Source organism: Netta rufina (genome assembly GCF_964035555.1).
Source record: "Netta rufina genome assembly, chromosome: 5".
Taxonomy (NCBI): domain Eukaryota; kingdom Metazoa; phylum Chordata; class Aves; order Anseriformes; family Anatidae; genus Netta; species Netta rufina.
In genome coordinates this window covers 60,597,072-60,611,340 of record NC_140128.1, presented here as the reverse complement: position 1 = coordinate 60,611,340, position 14,269 = coordinate 60,597,072, and the positions used below count along the sequence as shown (strand labels likewise).

At 51.0% G+C, this 14,269-nt stretch overlaps 2 protein-coding genes across 5 annotated transcripts in view; both read right to left on the bottom strand.

Moving 5' to 3' along the window:
• Positions 1-211: 211 nt before the first annotated feature.
• Positions 212-5,991, bottom strand: CCDC198 (coiled-coil domain containing 198; the record flags this gene model as incomplete). The annotated part of the gene is made up of 6 exons (XM_084288017.1): positions 212-438; positions 1,032-1,194; positions 1,785-1,883; positions 2,226-2,312; positions 4,240-4,316; positions 5,781-5,991. 6 exons carry the CDS (start codon positions 5,989-5,991, stop codon positions 212-214), a joined length of 864 nt encoding a protein of 287 aa, XP_084144143.1.
• Positions 5,992-10,174: 4,183 nt separating this feature from the next.
• SLC35F4 (solute carrier family 35 member F4) overlaps positions 10,175-14,269 on the bottom strand; it is a 99,735-nt gene continuing 95,640 nt past the window's right edge. For 3 of the 4 annotated variants that reach the window (XM_084288179.1, XM_084288181.1, XM_084288182.1), the window contains 3 exons: positions 12,964-13,156; positions 11,518-11,607; positions 10,175-10,590 (listed from right to left, as the gene is read on the bottom strand). In XM_084288179.1, the coding sequence (XP_084144305.1) occupies positions 10,349-10,590; positions 11,518-11,607; positions 12,964-13,156 (525 nt within the window). In that variant the 3' untranslated portion in view covers positions 10,175-10,348. The remainder of the gene's footprint in view (positions 10,591-11,517; positions 11,608-12,963; positions 13,157-14,269) is intronic. The other variant, XM_084288180.1, reaches the window with a different exon arrangement.

Below are 14,269 nucleotides of genomic sequence, written 5' to 3'. Positions count from 1 at the left end.
GTTATTTTTGCTCAGTCCAAACTTTTTTTTTCCCCAGCTGCTCGGATGCAGCCACGTACCCAGACCTGTCACTACCGATCACATCAGCCACCTCCGTGTTTCCCGTGGCCCTGTCCACCTGCCCAGCTCACAGCACCGCTGCTGACTGCAGACACCATGCCCGCACCCTGGCACCGTGGCGTGGTCCTTCAGCACGTCCCGAGGCACGCCACTAGAAATCCCGATCGAAGAACTCATCGAAGAGAGAAACCCTCTCCGTCCGGGTCCTCACCAGCGCAGGTTTGCGGGGAATTTTCCTCTCTTCCCTCTCGCAGCCCCCCGAGTCGGTGCTGGAGGTGTCCCAGAGCAGGTCCCTGGTGCACGGCTCCCTGCAGAGCCACAGCCCAACCTTGCTGCTGCCATCGTGCTGCCCTGCGAGTCCTCCGTCCCCGCTGTTTCCTGGTGGAGAAAATAAAAAAAAAAAGGAATTCTGCTGAAAGCCATGCCTGGGCCCATGGGATTCATGTGGCAAACACCACGGGCAGCTGGGGGTATGGAAAGAAGATCCTGAGAAATCCTGGCAAGACCAGACCACACGTCCAGGGCTGGGCAGGCCAGGCATAAATTTGGGATTATATTTGGTAAAATTAGAAAGTCTGGCATGATGAAGTGTGGTTTAGCACAGACCCACAGGTGCGGGGGACATGGTGCTGCACTTCTGAAGAGGATTTACTGGAAGGTTCAGCACCCAGCATGGACATTCACCCCCTGGCATGATGAGAGGCCACCCCAAAGGTCTCCAGCCAGAGACGGAGCCGCTGCTGTGCGGGGAAACCCCATCCTGGGGACAAGGTGACAGCCAAGGGCTTTGCCACCAATATCCAATGGGCCCCTGCTTGCTCCTGCCTCTTCCCCTAATGATTCAATGATATTCTGTGATATTCCGGTCTTATGCCCCTACAGCTATCCCACAGCTTCCACGGGGAAACTGATCTGATGGTATTTAAGATGCTGGGGAGCTTTACATCTCCTTGGGAAACTATTCTGCTTACCAGGGTCTCCATTAAAATGCTGATTGTGCTCAGCGGGGACAAGGTCTCGGCTGTCGGTGCTGTCACCTCTCTGGCGAGTGTCAAGGACTTTCTTCGGGCTGAATTCCTTGATTTTTTGTTTATTGATTTTTGCCTCCCTGTGGAGATTTCGCTTCAGCTCTGCCTGGGTTTGCAAATGAGTCGTCAGCACAAGCAGCAGAGGAGCAAACACGTTTTAACAGCTCGGCGCGGCATATCGTTAGGGGGCTGGCACGGAAAATAATTACACTGCCAGGTAGCTTAAGCAGGGAAAATCATATTTGCCAACGTGGGTACGTGACAGAACATGACCCGGATGGAGGTTTGTGGTTTCTCCATGGGCTATGGCCAAATGAGGGCAGAGCGCTGAAAAAAATCAGAAGTAATTACTGAACTTTCCGAAGGGGAAAAAACCTCGTGGGTTCAAGAACTCCACTGGCTAAAAAAAGGAATGAGAAGGAGCCTGCAGGAGGGTATTCCTCATCCCTGGAGCACGGGGACAGGGAGCATCAGCAGGAGCTGGGGCTGCCTCTTGGTGCCAGCATCTCCTACATGTGCAGGACATTCCCCAGTCCAGCGGGGAAGTGTGGGTGCATCCACCACCCTGGGGCTGCTCCCCAGCTTAATCCACACTTCCCAGGCACAGGACTGAGACCTCCTGTCCCATGGGGGAGACCCCGGGATGGGAAAACCCCGCAGAGCCTCAGCATCTCCCCAGAGCCCTCCCCAGGTTACCTCTCGGCACCGGCGGGTCAGCTCCAGCATCTGCAGCTTGTGCAAGTGCTGCCGCCTGCCAGGGAGGGCTCTCAGGCTTTGCCCGCTCTTCTCCAGAGCCTAGAAGGGATTTTAAAACATAAATAAAGACATCTGCCTGTGCTGAAATGAAAAGAAACAGCTACGGGCTCCCAAACCCACGCCTGGTCCCTGGGGTGCTCCCTGGATGAAGGCAGCGAGCTTTTTCCTGCCTGGCCAACGTGCAGCAATTCAGAGAAGGTTTTCGCAGTGCTTGCAGTTCATCCCGCAGCTCTGGGGCATGGTGGAAAATCCTTATTAAAACCACGAATGTGTGTGCTTCTGCCCCCTGCGGTGCTTCTGCTGTGGGCTGTCCAAGTCGAGATCGTGACCTGCAGGGAAGGGAGGCTGCACGTGGTCGGTGCGGCCCTGCCTCGTCCTCACCTTGGCTTTTGGGGCTTCGTCCGCTTCGTGCTGGCTCCAGGGCTTTGCAGGAGCAATCCCCCATGGCGGGCCGGCGGGTTCAAGCCTCTGCAAGTGCAATATTTACGGTGTTCAGCATCCCCTTTCCATTGCCAGCATGAAACCTGATGCGAAACTACCTCGAGGTTTATCCAGCTCTGGTTCTAGCCTGGCTGCTTGGGTACAGGAAGGAGATCAGCACCTTTAGCAAGTGCTTAGCACACCCAGGTATCACAATTTAATAAAATGTCTCCTGGCAGGTCATCTGAGGCCAGATCCCTGTTACCTGAGACCCCAACCATCAGCCTAACACTGCCAAGCCCACCGCTAACATGCCCCTAAGCACCACGTCCCCATGTCTCTTAAACACCTCCAGGATGGGGACTTCACCACCTCCATGGGCAGCCCGTTCCAGCACCCAAACACCCTTTCCATGAATAAATTCTTCCTAATGTCCAACCTAAACCTCCCCTGGCACAACTTGAGGCCATTTCCACCAAGGGCTCCGTCCCTAAGCCATGCCTTGCATCTTACACGGGACATCATTAGCCCCATGGGGATGAGCAGGCATCCTCCAAACAGTGCCATGCCTCTGGCTGGCCACCCTGAACTGCTGCCAGAGCCTGGGCTGTCATTTTCAAGCATCCTGTAAATGAAGGCATCAATGCAGGAGATAAAAGGCAGCAGCAGTAAAGGAGTGCTGGAGACAGTCCCAGCTCAGCCCAACACACCAAGAGCAAACCAACTCCCTAGAGTCAATGGGAAGCTTCCACTTGGCTTCCTATATATATATAGGCTTCTGCTCTGCCCTATTTTGGGTCATACCAGCAGGTCACCTCCAAGCTGGTGTCTCCAGATGAAGTGGAAGGGATGCTGCCTGCTGCTCCCTTGTTCACCTGCATTTGGAGCAAACCTTCGTGCCCCCGCAGCGCTGCACCGCATGTGCTCCTCCAGTCCCGCTGCCCTCCCATGCTCACGGCTTGTGGTTGGGTTTTGTGCCCACAAAACCGACTGTGAAGCTGAAAAATAATGGCACTAGATGGCAGCATGTGACACCATAAGCTGCATCGCTCCCAGACGCTGCTGAGGCTGAAGGCAGAAGGGGAAGTTTGGGGCTGTCGGCTAAAGTTGTGTCACAGGCTGGAGCATGGGCCTTGCAAGGGCCGTGCTGTCCTGCTCTGTGCTGCCTCTGGAAGCCTTCCTGCAGGGAAAGGGGCTTCAGCTGGCATTTAGAATCGAATCACAGAATCATTAAGGTTGGAAAAGCCCTCCAGGATCATCTGGTCCATCCCCCTACCACCAATGTCACCCCTAAACCCTGTCCCCAAGCACCAGGCCCAACCTTCCCTTGAACACCCCCAGGGACGGGGACTCCACCACCTCCCTGGGCAACCCGTCCCAACGCCTGCCTGCTCTCTGAGCAGAAATGTCTCCTCATTTCCCACCTCAACCTCCCCTGGCACAACTTGAGGCCATTCCCTCTAGTCTGTGGCAGCAGTGGCCAAAGCACAGGGTGGGATTAGCAGCAGTTTTGTCCTGCAGTGGGTGTTGCCAGTGCCCTAACAATACATAAATACAGCCAGGACAGAAATAAGATCAACGACTATAAATAATACATGTGGCTAAGAGATTTTTAAGCAAGGCTGTGATTACATGTGGCAATTTACAGGGCGTAGCTGGGCTCATTACTGCCTCATCCTCCCACCAATCTGGGACACGTTCCTCGCTCAGTGCTGTGTATTTTAATTCCAGCAAGGAAGGCTGGAGCACAGCACCCCTGCTCCAGGGGGATCACCTTTGTGCTATACATGCAGTGGACTGCTTGATGAATTTTGGGGGAGCACAGAAGCTCTTGGGGACACCTGGGATCGTCGGTGTGGCAGGGCTCTCAGAGCAGGGCAGGGAGGTGAGAAGCTCGCCCAAGGACTTGATCTGCAGTGGGTTGACCAGCTGGGGACAACACGGCTCTGCCAGGGGAGCCCCTCAAACCCCTTACTTGTGGTCGCCGAGGCGGGTGCAGTTTGATGATGCTGCTGCCTCCATCTGCTGGCACAGTGTCGAAGGAAAGGGGCCCTTAAAGGTCGGAAAAGAAGACAGAGGTGAAGTCACTTTGGGGCTGTCAGCTCCTAGGCTGTACCCAGCGAGAGTTTTCTGCCCTGTTTTGTGTTTGGTGCATCCCATGCCCATCTCTCCCATTGTACTCCGATAACACCAGGCATAAATCATTGTTAGCTGCAGAAATCACACGTGGATGTATCCATGCCTGCAGCTGCTAACAGCTCTGCCTGCCACATACCTCTCTCCTTCCTTCTACAACCCCTTAAATACCCTATACGTGACCACGACTACCCTCTGTGTCTCCTGCAGCCTCATCCAGGCAGCGATTCAGGTCCCTTCTTGCTGCTGAGTCCCAGAGACATTATTATTATTACTACTAATAATAACATTATTATTATTATTATTATTATTACTATTATTATTACTATTATTATTATTATTATTATGTGGAACTGAGCACCATCCCTGGTGTTTTTGCTGGCCGCAGAAGAAGTGGATGACATCCAGCCCTTCTTCTTTTTTGGAAACCAGCCCAAGATACACATGTGGAGGGGAACGTGCTGCATGCCAGCAATCCCCTGTTAGTCATTAAAGCCCTGCTTTAACGAGGCTGAGCAGTGGGTCCGGATCCGTTCTGCGCCGTTGGTCTCAGATGGACGCTGCTGCCTATTTTTTTGCTTGCACAAATAAACACACGGGCAGTAGCTATTTCTTCTACAGTTTCTCTATCCTTCTTGCCTCCCCAAAACCAGCCTTGTTGTGTTTGGGTGCCTTTTTTAAGCAGTGATTGAGCTCCCATGTGGCAGAGCCCCGAGGTGGCCACCACAGTGTGCAGCCTCCAAGGAGGGGAATTGGGGATAAAACACAGGAATTTGGAGTGGAAGTTGGGGAATGGCGTGGGGAGACAGGGAAAGGGTGTTTCATTAGGGTTAATGAGAAACCTTCCAAAAATTGCCCAATTTGCCTCTTTATTTATTTATTTTTTTTAATTTGCACTCCAGGAACAACAGATGCCCCCCACTGGAGGAAGAGGAATTTAACCAGAATGAAGCCTTGTAAAATAAACAAAACCTATCCTCTCGGAGGCTGTGCTTAGTTAGACAGCAGGCCGAGCTAATGCATCGCTCACGTAGTTTTGAGAACACACTTCTAAAAATGAAACAGGTAAAAGAAAATGGCATTTAATGATTTTTTTTTTTTCCCTTGCTTGTGGGGAGATTTTGGGTACAGGAGGTTTGGAGCACCACGAGCATGGACACACGTTGCTACGTGACTGGTGCCTTGTGGGGTTACCCCGCTGCGAGGCATGGCTCTAATAAATTAATAAATAAATTAATTAATTATTTTAACACTGAATTTAGCCTGCTGAGCACCTTACCCAGAATCTAGCGCTAATTAAAATAATATCGACAAGTCCATTAGTGCACGTTATGGGGTTGCTCTGTGAGGGCCCAAGGACCATCCCCCCTTGCCCCTTACCTGCGGAGGCCCTCCCGTAGGAGGTGTTGCGGAGAGGGGGGAGCTGCCCATGAAATTTGGGGGTTCCCCACTCCCCCACGGCCGGCGGGTGCAGGATGGGCCCCCCCAGCACCCCAGGGTGCGGGATGGGGTGAGCGGGCAGGTCCTCGCTGGAGAGCATCGGTGCCACCCTGGTCACCTTGGGGTGCGCCTTGGAAGAGCTCAGGCCCATGGCGCAGAGCGGGGGCTTTGGGAGAAGGAAGAAACCTCGTGCTGTGCCCCCGAAAAGGCAGAGGGATCCTTGAGCACAGGGCTCCCTGCTGGCTGCCCAGCTGTGGGCTGGCTCCCACGGATGAATGCACCTGTGTGTCCTTCCCAGGGGGGTTAAACATTGACTCGGCCCTGGGAATGTCCCAGCAGGGACAGGAGGAGGCCTGAACAGGCCAGAAAGACGGCACCAAGCTTTGCTTTTCACCTGCAAGTCGCTTTCAGCAAGCGGCACCACCACGGCTGGTGGCCCTGGAGGTGTTTCTACAACTGTTTCTTTGGCTAAATCTTCAGCCTTTTGAAGGAAATTCAATGCTCAGAGGATTAAAAGGGTTACAGCACCTCCAGAGCCTGCCCCAGCATGGGAGAAGCATCCTGTCTTCCTGCTCCAGGCCTCGCACAGAGTGGTGGCACTGCTGGAAAAATTTGTCACCCACCTGCCTGGTGCACGGTTTGCTTCAGGTTTTTTGTGTCCAAGGTTGGCAAATCTGCAGGGGAGATTATTCCTGAAACAAGATTCACGAGTGCTGGGACCAACATCCCCTGCCAGGGGTGCCTAACAGCCTACGGATCAGCTGCAAAACCCCACTGTGCTGGCCTGAAAGCACTGCTCAGCACCTTGAGGCTGCATCCATTGAGACCAGCACCTCACAGTGAAACCCTAAAGCCCCCACACCCCTGTACATCAGGGCTGTAGGGCTGTACTTTAGCCTGAGCTGTGTGTGCTGCCAAGGATTGCTTTAAGCTGGGAGGTGCTCAGCTGTGAGGGACCCCACACAGCTCCTCCCAGGAGCCCTGGGACCTCTTTGTACCTTCCTCTCATTTCGTTTATTGCCCGAAACCCTCCACTAAATTCAGCTAGGACTTGTACATGTTGACCTTGCCTAAAGTGGGTTTTCCAGCAAATTTATTATATTCAGAAAGAAATCATTGGTCTGCAAGTGTTCTGATGCTCTCATTTTAAGGAAGATGCATGGAAAATCCCAAACTACTGAGCTGCAAAGGAGAACCAAGGGAGGATTCAGCACGGAGCACCTGTCCCATGCACAGCCACAACTATGGGCTGCTTTCCCCCATCTGCCTCGAAACAGTGTTTTGTCCTTGAAAGGGTGTTTTAAATTAATCTCACAGCCACATGTCCTGTGTGTTTGTTTCCAAAATGCACATCTTGCTCCAAAGCCCAGGGAAGGCAGCCGCTCCAGAGCATCTCGCCTTGTCACCACGACAGGGGTGGGGGAAGCTTAAGGTCCAAAAGGAAAACACCAGGAAAAAAATCCCCAGAGGAGCAGATGTTGGTGTGAGTGTGCACAGTGGGATAAGTGTGCTTTGTGCTTTTCTTGCCAAAATCCTACCTGCATTTCATGGAAATCCCTGGCAAGCAAAGCATGACGGAGAGGAACTATGAGAATATTCTTGTTGTCATTTATGACATTTGCAGTGTGTTTAGGGGCGGTGGTGAACAAATCAAGCAACAACAAGAGGACAATAACCCAGCATCGTTTCGCTGGCTGGGATCCACACTGGTGAAGGGGGCCACAATAACAGCAAAACAGCCTCAATTAATTGTCTTATTTCTTGTTTTTAATGAGATTTCTCTCACTGAAAGGCAGAGCTGCACTCTAGGGAAAACAGTGACCCTCCTCGCTTTGTAAGAGGAGCGGCGAAAGCCTCCTGTTGCCCTGCTTCCACCCTTGGTCCTGGATAGTGCCCAGGCAGCACAGCTGGCCCCAGGGGAGGGCTAGGAGCCTGCACCCCATGCCTGCCAGCCCCACGGCTGCAGGTTTTGACTGCTGGGCCACTGGGGCCATCACTGGCCCCCAAGGACAGGCTGGGAGCATGCACCAGGGCTGCTGCATGTGCTAGGCCTCACGTCGAGCCCGCCTTTTTGGGCTGGCACAGCAACGTGTTCTGCCCTGAAATGTCTCAGGCAGAGAGAAACTGACTCAAATGCTGGGATTTCATGGTATTTTCCCTTCTGAATACTCAAAGAGGTTCCTTGAAGGATCCAGTCCTGTGCCTGAAGATGCTGCCAAAAGGTCCTCATCAATGCGTATGAAAAGGAAATGTTTGTTTTCCCCATGTGTTCAGCTTGGCAGGAACTAAAATTTCAGTAAAACACATCTCTAAAGCTCTCTTGTAGTGTAAATGAATATATCGGCTCCAGAATCAGCTCGGGGTGGTGCTCAGGCAGCCATGTGCCCTTTGCTCTCAGCCACATCGTCCCATTCGTATCGCCTGTTCCACACGGGTCACCTTTTCAAGATATTTTTGACTGACTGCTTCAAAAGCAGCGGATGAAGCTCTGAGTCCATCTCTTCAAATGCTAAAAAGACATTTAAAAGACTACGTGTGCACACAGACCTTACACCTCTGGGTTTAGTGCAAGGGGGATGCTTGTTCAGGTGGTTCTTCCAGCTCTTATTGTGTAGCCATGTGATAAGAGCCTGAGCTACGGTGGTTTGTTACTTTTCAATATAAATGTGTATTTTGTTAGCTCTGCTGGTTGCAGCAAATACTTTATAAGGACAAATATTACAGATAAAAACCATCAGGTAGAAGAGAGTCAAATTAAAAGCTGCATTTGTAATTATCGCCACGAATGGCTGCAGTTGCAGCAGCATTAAGCCCTAACGCCCATGGGGACAGGGTGATTTCTGCACCACCCTCTGGCCCCAGCCCTGCCACAGCTGCTCCTGGGCTCACGATGCCGCCAGCGTCCCCCCAAATTGTGGGGTTCATGTGGGACCCCGCAACTCGCAAGCCCACATGCGCCCATTGGGAGGTGAGCTTGTGATCAGCACCCTTGTACATCGTGCTCTTGCTCTTATTTAATAACAAATAAACATGGTTTTTGCTATTTATTTAACCAATAGTATTCATCATGAACCCCTCCTTAATCCATCCTTCCTTCCTTCCTTCCTTCCTTCCTTCCTTCCTTCCTTCCTTCCTTCCTTCCTTCCTTCCTTCCTTCCTTCCTTCCTTCCTTCCTTCCTTCCTTCCCTCCTTCCTTCCTTCCTTCCTTCCTCTGGCAGAAATACTGTCAAAAAAAGCCCTCCTAACTGGAAATCAAAAGCTCCAGTACTGGGCAGGCTGGTAGAGTTCAGCAATCTGCACTTCTTTCCATTTGTTTCTACTCTTCCTATAAAAAAAAAATAAAAAAAAATCTGTCTGCATATCAGGTGCTCTCAAATATAAAAGCCATCTTGCATGATTGATCCTAGGAATGCTGCAACAGAAAACAGCCATCCTAAATTACAGTGAGTTAGGGAAGGAGCTGGCTTGGCTGGTTTGTTTGTTTTGGCTTTTGAAAGGTTTTGCACTGCAGAACTTCTTAAGAAAAATATTTGTTTGGCCCAAGGGAAAAGCTCTAGAAAATGGGAACTGGCATTTTCCAGGGATGCAGGGATGCTGGTGATTCGGGGTGCTCAATCTCTGTGTGAGAAGCTCGTTGTTCAGCTGGGAATGCAGTTTTTCTGCAAGGAAAAAAGTGAATGAATAAATAAATAAGCCCTGAGTGAGGTCGGTTCTTCTGCTGCGTTCAGTAAGTGATTTCTTGCTTCCAATAAACTGGGAGGGAAGGTGTCCTGGCAGTGCATGGCTGTGTCACTGTCCCTGCTGATGTCCTGGCTGTCATGTCGATTTGGGCATCAGGACTGAGCCTTTGATTTCCACCGCCTGCAGGCACAGCACGTAATGGAGAGGAGACAAGCGTGCAGCACCAGAGGGCAAGCAGCACTGCAGCATGTCTGTTATTATGTGTGGAGTAGCTTTCATCACATATTTCACAACAGCGTAACCTAATGAAAGATTAATTCTTCGCGTGACACAGGATAATTATTCTGATAAAGATCCCTAATAACAATGTGAACATCAGCTTCCCTCACAAATGGCTTCTCGAGACTTCTGTGAGAGATTTGGAGCTGCTTTCCGAACCCACTGCCTTACCAAAAGATTGGTATATTTTGAAGCTAAATTCACACATCCAATTTTGAGATTTAGCTGGAAATGTCCAAAATTTGTATCCTTGAGAACAGTTCTACTTTTGCCACCAGAAGACCAGTGATGTAGACTTCATCCATATTTTAAACCTACCAGCTCAGTAAGACAGGAGCTTAAATGGTTTTTATTAGAAAACGTTTTATTGTGGTTATTTACACCCTTTCCTTGGTAAGTGTATAAATGTAAACATTTATTATAGATGTATTTCTCTTATCTTACATCCCCAGATCAGAGTAAATGTCATCGTTAAGCATACAAGGAGTGAGGAAATTTAAGCTATATTCACAGAATATACATCCGCGTGCAGTTCAAGTCCGCCAGCCCTAAGCTAGTGGTATAGACACTGTCCCGTTAGCTCTGCTTCTGCTTCTCGTGTGTACGCTGGAGTCTGTGATGTCGTCGGCGTGATCCTCGCTCTTCTTCTCCTTTAAGCTGTTGATGAACCTCAGGGTGATTTCATCCCACTCCTCGGGGAGCAGCATCAGCAGAAACCCGATGCAAATGATGATGGTGGCTCCCAGCCTCACCACGCTGAAGATCATTTTGTGCTTCAGGAGATCTACGGCTGTGAAGGAGAAACAACAAGGCCGTCAAAACGGCAGCAGGATGAACCACACCATCAGAGCAGCCTGGCAAAAACCTGTGTGTCATGCTCTGGCTGTGACACAGGCCACATCGCCCCCAGTGCTCTGGTGACCAGCTCCTAGGGTTCAGAGCACGGCCTCAAAAAAGGAAGCCTCAAAAAGCCAGTTTAGCCTCAAAGCTTCCCTTTCTGCTCTGAGAGGGAAGGTGTTTTATGGCAACTCTTTTATCTGTAGCAGGCTGAATCAGCACAGCACTTCCTTGTGCTGCAGAGGTCAGCGGTAGGGAGGTCAGAGAGCTGGAGATGATGTCTCCAGGCCCAGCCTCCCAGCTCCACGAGCTGCAGTAACAGCACATCTGAGCCCTTCAGCAGCCTCGTCCAGGTACCGACAACCACATTTCACATCTCTGACCTGCACACCCCTATAAATAGCTGTCTGTTTGAAAACGTGCTCAGACACCTCGAGTTGCAAGGCCAGGGAGGTGGAGGAGGCGATCAGAAGAGCAGAGACAGCAGCTGTTCAAGAAGAACGAGCTTTGGCCAAAAATCCCACGTACACTCCCTGCCCTGGTGCAGCATGGCAGGTCACCAGCATGGTGCTGAGCCACGGCAGCAGGATGCTGTCCCTTGCCACATCTCAGCAAACGTAGTGGCAACCAGCCTGCCCTCTCCTGTGCACGGGATGGACGTACCCCATCACTTCCAGGGCAAAGAATACAGATTATTAAAAAAGGCTTTTACGAACTGAAACACCCCCCATCACCGGGAGCAGCTGTGCAGGTGAATGAGACGGGATCATTTGTGAAATATGCGGCAGCAGATTGTGAGCATTTAGACAATAAAGTGCTTCTGCTGTGCGTGTGCCACTGTGTTTGTTTCTCTTTCAACCAAGGAGGGCGTTACTTGTACCTGCATTGCCAGGGACACTGAGCACCGTGCCGATAGAGATCAGGATGGGGTACGTAAGCACGACGCCAACATTAACCAGAATGTTGAATGCTGGGGAAAAAAACAGATAAAATAATATGCGATTATGCAGAAAAGCACTAGAGCGAGGCATTTCTCCTCCACCCTGACCCTCCGAGTGTGATGGGGTGATAGCAGCAGGGAACCCAGACTCTAATGGGCACTCAATACAATTACCCTGTGAAGCTGACCAAGCATGCTGTAGTGAGACCACGGTTTTGCTGCTATGTTGAAGGCGAGCTGAAAGCTGAGAGAAGTACAAATGCTCAGCACCTTTAATTTATGGATTTATGGGGTGTTTTGTTTTGTTTTTAATAACAATCTTCCCAGCCAGCTTCAATTTTCTTGAGGTATCATGAGCAAATTGTAAAACTTCCCTTTCATACCATCCTTTAGGGTGCTGCCATAAAGGAGGCAGCAAGCTCTCAGAGCCAAGGCTGGTGCTGAGCAGCGTGGCACTCCCTAAACATTCCTCCTCTGCTGGTGGCAGTCTCCTGTGTGGAAGGAGCAGGTCTGTCTGCTCCACAGTGCTGCTTCCTCCTGCTTGGGGTTATATTTTCAGGTGGTGCTCTGGGCGGTAAGCCATCCCTGTATTTTTCCCCTTGGGTGCTGACAGAGAAGCTGCAGCTCAGGTTGGATTTGCTTCAAGGAGTGGCAAAGGCTTGGTCTCCACACCTCAGCCCTCAGTCCTGCCACCCCGTAGGATGGCTGCACTATGGGCTACGTACTGGCAATGGCATCCTCTTTGTTTCCATTTAATATACTTGCAGTGGAGACAACCCTCTTCAATTATGAAATAATTGAGACGTTAGTAAAGGAAAGTATGTTTTTATACCTCTAAATTAAAACACCCTGGGCTGAATCCAACAGCTTTTCTGCCTGCCTGGCTACAGGATAGCCTTTGGGGCTCTGAAAGAAGCATTGTGAAAGAGAGGAGGGGAGGTGGAGGCTGCAGGAAATGACACAGACCAAGTGTCCCACTCCAGCGGGTCCCCGTATCGGTGTGTGCACACCAGTCCACATCAGCGCATGCCAGGAGCTGCTTGAGTACATGCAGCCCTTTGAAATTCGATTTATAGCGATCAGACTGTGCCAGAGACAGGGAAATATCAATAAAACCACTGTAGGAACGCAAAGATGAGACGCGGACAATGAGTAAGGCTGCTTTGTGTTTATTCTCTGCTACTAATATTCGTGTTAAGGCTTCCTATGAAAATTGTTACTCGCTCATCAAGGAGTACCCATTTGCACTGGGACCAGATTTCACACCAGATTTCACTTGTGAGAGCTTTGCTGCTAATCAGGGGGGAAATATTTGTGTCTGAGGCTCACTTGGTACTGGGGGCAGGAGGAGGAAACAGAGAAACGAGTACTTGTGTTATCACATACCTAACCAGAGGCCAGCCACTCCGCACAGGTAACCCCACGGCACGGCAGAGAACGGCGACCAGTACTCCACTTTGGTAAAGTACAGTATGATGGGGGTGACCGAGATGAAAATTAAATTGAAGAAGCCCAAGGTGGAGACAAAATGAGCGGCCTCCCCGAAGTTTGCACTGCCAAGGAACATCTTGAACAAAACCTGCAAAGGAGAGGAAAGAGGAGGGGTTTAGGCTCATGTCTGCCCTGGAGATCGAAGGCCTCCTGCACAGGGTTCTCCTCTCCTTTGGGGGGAGAGTTAGGCACAGGGGCAGACCTGACCAGGACAGGGTGCTACAGCTCAGACTTTCACTAAAGAAGAGATTTGCAAGGGAGATTTGGGGAAGATTTCTGCCTTATTTTAGCTCAACGAGAGACACTGTGTTGTTATTAACAGGGGGAAGGTTGAGTCTGTACAACAAAGCTTAGCACAAAGTGCCAAGAGGAGTGGGTGTAATTATGAACCTAAAGACAATTTGGTCCTTGCAGTGAAAGTTACTGGAGGGGGGCTGTGAGAGGAATGGCTAGCCTGGAGAAACTTGCTTCAGACTAGCTTCAAGGCAGCATGAGCCCTGTGGAGGATTTGCCCTAGACAATCCTAAATTCACACACTTTGAGGGACTCACAAATGCTCACAATGAATTTATCAGAGACAGCAAAATCTAAAACCAGGAGGCAACTTCTCATCCTGCTACACCCAAGTCTGAACTTCTCGTCTTCACACACACCCTGCCCTCCCTGATCTGACCATACCCACAGCCACCTTTAGCCCGACCTGCCTCCAGGTCAGACATCCCTCCCTTCCCCACCCCTCACCTTCAAGAGCAGCCACTGCTTTCACACAGCGGGGGCAAAGCGCTGCCCGTCTGCAAGGCACAGGCTGCACCAGGGGCTCGCAGCCTGGCACGAGAGCAGAATATGCAAGAGAGCTGCACTGCGGACCGGGGACGAGACATCTGTCCTCGCTGGAGGAGAGCGGCGCTCGCCGCATTCTCCCTCTCCTCCCGCTGCATATGGCAAGCCCGTCCGAAACGGTGTCAATAAACCGCGGCGGCAGGAAATGATTAAAACATGACACCGAGCTCCTGGCGGCATAATAATGGGGATTTCATTAAAGGCTCATAAAGCGAAGGCACGCGGAGTATTCGGCAGCTCCAAGCTAATTGCCCTCCTAGTAAATTTTCTGATGTCGTGACATTGCCCGGGCACAACGCGAATGATGCGGGAGGGGTGAGGAAAATCAAGCGCTTATTTCACAGGGATTCGCTTCCTACTT